Raw genomic sequence first — 8899 nt, forward strand, 5'->3', positions numbered from 1 at the left:
AGCCTTTAGTCTAATTAAAGTTCGATTCCTTTGTTGGGTTGGTCCATACCGAATCTGGACCAAATCTGGAGAATATCCGAATAACTGAGACTGAATAGCTTCACATAAAGGAGGACGTACAAAAGCTATAAACAAGTGCAAAAACTCTAAGGTAGTTTTGGATTTTGGGTTACTTGCTAGCAAGGTGACTCAGCAAATCGCTCTCTTGATTTATCTCTCTCTCTCTCCCTCTATTAACAACTATATGTCACTGTCTTCCTTGTTGTGACGACGACTTATCTTGTCGATTTTAAAAGAACAAATTAACTCACTTGAATCTACTTGAATATTACATTCTTCTAAACAAATTGGGAGGGAGTGCATTGCTAATTGCTTGATTAGTTGTTTGCTTAAAATAAACGAACAAGATTCACCTAACGAGCATGTATTTGCTTATTGCTTATTTTGAGCAAATAAGCAACCAAAGCAAGCTGGCCAAACCAGCCCTCTGACGAGGGCATTTTTCGTTTTTATCGAGAAAGGAACATTGTTCAAGATTAAACAAACCAAAGCAAGCGACCAACGCAAGCTGATCACACAACAAGCATTGTTTTAGTTAGAAACAAACAGATTAAACCCGCGTCATTACCCTGGCCCTCTTGATTGAAATATGACCCGATTAATTTCCACCGGAGCAGACTCAATCATCAAAAATGAGGTAAAAGCGCATCGCTTCAAGATTAATTGAAATAACCCCTCAACCCCGATTACCTTCCACCGGAGCAAGACACAATCATCAAAAATGAGGTAAAAGAGCGTCGCTTCAAGATTGAAATAACCCCTCAATTATTAGAAGAAATCAACATTGTTGTTGATTGTCTCTTCTTGTGGACTTGGGATAAAAGCTATAGTTTACTATTTTCTGTTTGGGTGAACCACAAGTGCAATCTTTTAAGAAGATGTATTCATCTGTTGGAGCCATTATTCCTGTCCTTCAAGCTTCTTAGTATTTGTGAGTCACTGAGCATCAGGATCAAATCAGCCATGCACTCAATATTTGTGAATCGTTGAACTTTAGGATTTAGGATCAAATCAGTGAATGGGACCGTGGGAGTGCTAGAACATTTACCTTCTTCCTTCTTTTTTTGGGACAATATAAGGATGATCCAGCCCTTGCCCCTCCTAATTTAACATGGCATGAGAGCTCATGTTAGGAGAGGTCTTAAGTTCGATCCAGTCTCTCTGTTGTCTGTATTTGGTACCCCATTGCATTATGCTTCCCTGAGAGGTCTTAATTTCAAGTCTATATATTTGCATTTTCTCTCCGTTTGCATTATACCTCTGATTCTATGGACATTTTTTTGCAGTATGTATGAGTGTTTGTATCTCCACATGCAAGACAGGGTTTTGCACATGTGAGATCGAGGGTGTTAGATAGTTTGATATATATTTTTGGGCCCTTTCCTCCTCCTTTGGCACGGTTTGAACATTCTTAGACTGGCTTGAAATAAGACTTGGCAATTTGTACAAGTGAATCGACAAAATGAAAAGACATTTTTCATGAGACGAAGTTATCATAAACGGTGGATATATACTTATGTTCGCCCCATCCAAAGATATGAACCTGAAATTGTGTCTTACCATCACTAATTCGACCATATCCAATATCTTTCCTTCACTAGTTTCGATTGATAGTAACCCTATTTTACATGCCAAGTTCATCCTGAATCCATACCAATGGTCAGGGCCGCCAAAAGCATGTGCTGAAAATATATATCTTCCAACCAAGATTGGATTACACAGAAAAAGTTCAAGCAGGAATTGCAGTTAACAAAACAAAATGACATCTCATTGCAATATGTTACAGAAGTCTATCAAACCCTTATGGCGATTTTTTTACAAATGTCTATACCATCTCAATTCAATTGAATCACTTTTAACAAGAAATCGGATGAGTCCTTCCACCATACTGATCATGTTTTATTTTGGACATGTAGCCATACAGTTTATTACAGTAGAAGACTAGGTTATACCATTTATTTTACACTAGATCGAGCTTATAAGCCTCTAGTGTTCTAGTACCTTTAGCCTCACGAAGATTGGCCGTGTTGATATCACGGTACTCCTTGAACCGAAAGGACTTGAACATCTGGGGTTCGGATGCACTGACAAGCGCTTTTTCAGGTTCTATGATGGATTCTAGAGATGGACCGATAAAAGTGTTCAAGGATGTCCGAGCAACACTGGTGTTCGTCACCACTCTGTGAAGAGCACTTCTTAACTTTCCATTGCTGATAATCTACATCCAATCCAAATGGGAAATCGTATTAGTTCCAGCCCTAGAAAACTCATCAAGGCGAAGAACAAATAGACAATAAAATTTAAACACGCATCTAATAGGACTACAATCCATACAATGCTCCATCGTTAAAGTCACCTGAGATGGGTCCAAAAACGTCAAAACTGGACCAGTCCACATTAATGAGTACTCAACAAATGATCAGATATCTAATCAACGTGATTTTCGATGGAAAGGATCATGTTCACTAAAATAAACAATTCAAAGCCTAAAAAAAACACCTTCAAATTCAAAACTCTATTCCATCCATGATAACTACAGCTACGCATGTACGATTTTACGAAATTCAAAATTTTAAGGGCCTTTATTTATATGAGAAACTTCAAAGGGGTGGCGATCATATATATACCTCAAGTTGGTCAGATATGTTGATAACAAATGCATGAGGAATTGGTTCAACCCCAAGCCACTGCCCATCCTTGAAAATCTGAAGCCCACAAATATCCTGCTGAAGCAAGGTTAAGAGATTTACATCAGTGTGACCGCAAACTCCCAAAACCAAACTTGGGTCCGGACATGGTGGGTAATGGTGGACTATCAATGACTGGCTTTTGCTCAGCTCATTCCGGCCAAAGTACCCCAATTCAACCCCCAGCCCTTCACAAATCAGATCCAAAATCCTTGAGCTTAACTTCCTCACTTCCACTGAATACGCCCCAACCAGCTCCCTACAAGCATAATTCAGCAACAAGTTTTATTTAAAACGGGCGTGCCTTAATTCCTTAGTTACGTACGACAAAAAGAGGAAACGTAAATTTGGTACCGATATCTTGGTGGGTTTTCAGGCCAAGATTGGATGTTATCCTCTAAAGGCTGACAAATATTGTGTTTCACTGAATCTTTCCAGGTGTTAACCCCATCCTTGATGTAATTCATTGTGCTTGTGTAGAGCCTAAAACCCTTAGTTCCATCCTCCGAATAATACATAGCATTGTCCTCTGTAGGCATGTTGAAGAACTCCTTGAACAGAGTCATCGTTTCATCCACTAGTTCTTCAGATACACCATGGTTAATCACCTATTTTATGATCGACAATTAACTTAATGCGTTATTAAGGTTATGATCAAGATTTCATGGAAGTTAGTACATAATTAAATTACAAGATTCTGAATTACATATGGAATCACAATATTTTGGTCTAAAAAGAGAGAGAGAGAGAGAGAGAGAGAGAGAGAGAGAGAGAGAGAGAGAGAGAGAGAGAGAGGTTGAACCTGAAACATTCCAAAATCCCGGTTAGCTTTCATGATTTGCCGAACTATTTTGATGCGATGATCAATACCATCCAATTGTGATAGATCAATGACGGGAAGATCCTTGCACACCGGCACTTCAATGTCACCACCGGGCCTTTTGTCCTTCGGGAACACATAATTTGCTGGCACGGACTGAACCTCCCTAGACCAACTTGAAAGAAGAAGAGTCGACATGTTTTTTTTACTACTGAATCATTTCAAAGGAAAACAAGCTTTGAAGGGAAGAGGCAATGGTGGTTCAGACAGAGTTTTATAGTGGGCTAGCTAGCATTATTGTTCGTGAATCGTGACAAGAATGATAAGTCAGGTCAAGAATGCTTATTGGTAGGTTAATTAATATCTTTTTTGATAAGTAGGTTAATTAATATCTTATCATGCCCAAGAATGCTTATTGGTAGGCATATTACCTGCCCTCGTTGATTCGGAAAAACATGCCCAAGAATGCTTATTGGTAGGCATATTACCTGCCCTCGTTGATTCGGAAAAACAAAAAAATAGTGTCAGGTAGGTCCAGTACTAAGTGTACTGCAAATTTTGCTGTATTGTGATTCATTGTACACGAACAACAAAGACAATTAACTGTATATTTTTTAGCTGAATTCTTTTTTTTTTTGAAAGATCTCATACGATGCAAAAAAAAAATTGAAAAATTATTTTTCATTTACATTGTTTTTGAGTTTGAAAATGTAAAATAAGCTGTTTATTTTTTAAGAAGGTTTCTGAAACAGAGCCTTATATATTCGCCACTATCTCCAAGGGCGTAGCCAAGAATTAACAATAATTAGTCTTTTAAATACACTTCAACCAAAAAAAAATAAAATTGAGATGTGCAATATAGAAATAATAAAAGAACGTATGTGTTGAAATTAATAAAAAGCCAACATATTTATTAAAAAAAAGGTAGTAGTTACATAAATACCAAAATCAAACCAATTGCTAAATTGTCTCAGCGGATTAAGTATAAAGAGCAATTCAGTACAGAAAAACTAAAGTTTCAGTATTTTTTACTATTTAGCAATCTTGATTCGTATTGCTAAATAGTAAAAAACTAAATAGTACTAAAAAATACTGACACTTTAGTTCTAAACCTCCAAATTCGTATTGCATTGTGGGTTCTATCAAAAGAGATAAAAATACGACTATCATCAAAATTATAAATCTATATTATAAAATAGAGCGATTTTTTCACCAAAATGTCTATGCATACAAACAAAGAAGTCTCTACAACCATTTGATCGTTCTTCCTATTAACTTTATAGTCGTTGGATCGAATGAATATTTCATAATGTATAAACCTACAACAATGTAAACATTTTGCTAGCATTAAGGAGAATTTCCTTTTAAGTTTTACATGCAATAATGCTACCCACACATATATCACACACAAATCCTTCACAGACGCACTGATGTGGCAAAAACGGCCCCACTCCCACCCTCTCCCCTCTCCCCTCTCCGTTTTGGTTTGAGGGCCGCAAACAATTTTGCTCCCAAAATTTCCCCCACACCCATATCTGCTCCACGCCTCCACCACACCACGAACCAGCACCCGCCGCTACCAACAACCGCCGACCACCGGAGACGCAACCAATTGCTATCCACTGCCTATTAAACTTATAAATTTTCCAAACTTTAGACGCCTGTGATGGCAGCGGAAGTCGGATAATAGATTGTCATTCCGGTGTCCGATGACCCGAGTTGGACAATTGTAACAGTTGCAAGAGATGGTGCCCGACGATGGCAAAAGTAACGACGAATGGAAGGAAAACGTTTTGGGTAAACCCACCTTGGGGAAGAAACATTGCAAGACGTGATTTGGATGGAGATGGTGTTTTCGTTCTCTTTTTTTTTCGGAGGAGGTCAATCGGGAGGTTTTTTCTAATCCATTCTGGCTGTTGTTTTTTTCTGTTTTTTTTAGTTTCTTTTCAACCTTCTATTATAAACAGCTTATGAACCCAATCTGGATTTTGCGCAATAGCAGAGGATTATGTAATTTTTGACATTTCTTTGCTCTATAGGATTTCTTTGCCCCTTTTTTTCTTTGGAAGAGAGAAGAAATCAAGAATTCACAAGAGCGGCGTACAGGAATCTGGGAAAAGAGGGTGGCTTTGGTGCTGGTCCTCACCAGTCACCACAAACCAGCACCCAGCTACCCACCAACAACTGCCGCCCACCGGAAACGGAACCGACGGCCATCCACCGACTACGAGCACCAGATGCACCCCTAAAATTTTTCACAGGTGTGTTTGTGGTGCACAGAATTCCAATAACCAAAACACAGTTCACCGCCGCCGCCGTCGCCCGACCAAACACAGACGGACGCCATCGACCAGCACCAAAGCCACCCTCTTCTCCCAGATTCCTGTATGACTTTCTAAATAAGTTTAATTCAAATTTTATTGGCCAAAGAAATGTAATAATTGATTACATGATTTGGACATCTATATTATATACTCCCTCCGTCCCTTTTTTTGTGTTCAGTATTCTATTTTGGGCTGTCCCTTAATAAGTGTCCATTTTGTAAAGTTAAGGGGGTAAAAATTGGTGTATTGTCTATTTTGTCCCTAAAAGTATATTTTATTTTGAAAAGTTAGTGAGTAAAAGTGTAATGATGATGGGTAAGTAGGGAAAATGGAGGAAAAAGTTGATGTGAAAGGTGTAATGATGATGTCTTTTTAATAAGTTGGAGTTACGAAGCAGGACACTTAAAAAGGGACGGAGGGAGTAGTACGTAATAAGAAAATTTCGATTTTGACTTCCTAAATAAGTTTAAATTCAAATTTTATTGGCCAAAATTATATAGTATGATTGCTGATTGTGGTTTTGGAGAACCGGGCTGGAGCAAGTCTTTGATAAGCCCTCTGGTTGCTGCCTCAGCCCACGCGTTAATTTCTTCTCCTACTTGGTCAGATACAAACAAAAAATATGTAACTAAAAATGAGCCGGATGCTACATGTATCAAACAAAGAAAATCATGGATATTGGGGACCTCATGGATTTTTGTTTTTGCTATTTCTTTGTAGTTTGTTGTCTCTGTAATAACATAGAGGGGTAACGTTATAGTTCCTTGTATTTTTTTCAATTATGTTTTTGCTTCACAAACCTAGGGTTGGCTTCTTGCCAACCTGTTTGGTCCTTTGAGTCCTGAGTGGCATATGATTGTTTGGTCCTTTGGGTTTTTTTTTAATCCTCAAATTCACCATAGAGGAAAGACAAATAAGAAGAATCAAAACTTAAGATAGATAGTTAATTTAATTTGGAAAATAATTTTGCCACTTCCTTTTTTGTAAACGTCACTCCCCTGCAAGTGTATTTTTGCACCAAAAATACACTTGCAGAGGTAGTGGCGTTAACAAAAAATGTAGTGGCAAAATTAGCAGCCTTTAATTTTTCTCTTGTTGATTTACAAGATGAGAGCAGGCTGTGATTTTTTATTATGTTGGGTTGAATTTGATTTGTCACTTTTTTTTGGGAGAAAAAATAAGGAAAATACAAACTGCTACCGCGAGTGAGGTGGTTTCTGATTGAATTTACCATTTTGTCCAAAGTTGTTCTATATTCTACACAAATCAATTACAATGTAAAAATGATACAGTGACAATTTAGGACACGGGCGGAGCCTTTAAAGGGGACAGGGGTGGAGCTTTTAACGGCACCTTATGGTTTCTCTTTTTAAAAAAAATGGGGTGGCTGATAAGTAGGTTGAGATTTTGCAAGCAAGAGGGGTAGGAGAGTTTACTGCACTCTTTGAGGCTCTCTCACAACGCTTATCTTTTCCGTGTGATAGTAAAATTTCCTTCGCCGTTAAAGAAGAAATTACTTGTCTCCAATCTAATGATTAGGAGACGGAAAAATATTTGCCTCGCCGCAACCCTTTTGTGAGAAAGCTTCAACGATCAAACCCTGCTACAATAATTATTATTGGCAGTTACGAATTACACTTGGCTGAATGGAATTGCTTTTGGTCTCATCAAATTGCACTTGGCCGCTACGAATTGCAATTGGTCTCTACAAATTGCACTTGGCCGCTACAAATTACACTTGACTGCATCGAATTGCACTTGACCGCTACGAATTGCACTTGGCCGGATCAAATTGCACTTGGCCGTGCTCTACAAATAACTCTTGGCCGCATCGAATTGCTCTTGACCTCTACGAATTACTCTTGACCGCGTCGAATTGCACTTGACCGCATCGAATTGCACTTGATCACATTGAATTGCACTTGGCCGCTACAAATTACTTTTGGCCGCATCGAATTGTTCTTGGCCGCAACGAATTGCTCTGGCCGCATCGAATTGCACTTGACTGCATCGAATTGCAATTAGCCGCTTCGAATTGCACTTGACCGCATCGAATTGCACTTGACCGTATCGAATTGCTTTTGACTGCATCGAATTGCTTTTGACTGCATCGAATTGAATTTGACCGCTACAAATTGCATTTGACCACTATGAATTAATTTTAACCGCATCGAATTTAGGAGCTTTCAGCCACGAAAACTGACACAAAATTGGTTTTGTCACAAGAGCCCCAATTTTGCAGCCATTTCTAGAGCATCTCCCCGGACTTATCCGCCCTCAACCCGCACTTGTCAAGAATGCATCAGGGTTTTCTTAGCAGATCTAAAGCCACCGTATCCAAAACCAATATCAGAGCATTTACTCCCAGCATAGTTAAAACACCTATTAAAAAAGCTACAATTTTTACTTTACTTATCTATTTTTTCTTCCACACCACAACAACCTTTTCATAACTGTAAATTTGTTAAGATTTCTCCACAAATATAAAATACACTAGTGTTTAACTAGGCTAGTGCAAGCCCACTTTTGTGCCTTTTCTAGTCAAAATAGATAATAGTGCAAGTATGCCTAGGGCCCTAGGCTGGTGTACATGCTCTCATATACACAAACTTAAAATCTAAGAATTTTACGTCATTATACTTGCAAAACTAATCATGGACATGGGCCAGATGTGCGAATGACATTCAACCAATTGACCAATTATTTTTAGGGAAAAAAAATAGAAAATAATGTGGCTATTAATAATCTTGGCTATTAGATTTTATAGGTGCCTCGCCTTATTAAAAGGGATCCCCCAATTCCCCCCCCCCCCCCCCCCCCCCCCCCCCCCCCCCCCCCGAAAATTGAAGGATCTTCCAATTCCAATTCAATAGTTAGGATTACCCTAGTATCTCTTAGGGGTGAGTATGGTTCGGATTGGTTCAGTTTTATAATAAACTAAAAACCAAACCAATACCTACGGATTATGAATTTGGAGAACCAAACCAGCCCACAAAAGGCAAATAACC

General features: G+C 38.6%; 1 protein-coding gene across 1 annotated transcript; it reads right to left on the reverse strand.

The window, feature by feature from the left end:
- Positions 1-1803: 1803 nt before the first annotated feature.
- Positions 1804-3919, reverse strand: LOC131331152 (hyoscyamine 6-dioxygenase-like). Its single transcript, XM_058365015.1, has 4 exons — positions 3550-3919; positions 3102-3355; positions 2688-3006; positions 1804-2278 (listed from the first exon to the last, which is right to left on the reverse strand). The coding sequence occupies exons 1-4, from the start codon at positions 3763-3765 to the stop codon at positions 2021-2023; spliced, it is 1047 nt and encodes a 348-aa protein (XP_058220998.1). The 5' UTR covers positions 3766-3919; the 3' UTR covers positions 1804-2020.
- Between the last annotated feature and the right edge of the window lie 4980 nt (positions 3920-8899).

Source organism: Rhododendron vialii, chromosome 6a (genome assembly GCF_030253575.1).
Source record: "Rhododendron vialii isolate Sample 1 chromosome 6a, ASM3025357v1".
In the NCBI taxonomy this organism is placed as follows: Eukaryota; Viridiplantae; Streptophyta; class Magnoliopsida; order Ericales; family Ericaceae; genus Rhododendron; species Rhododendron vialii.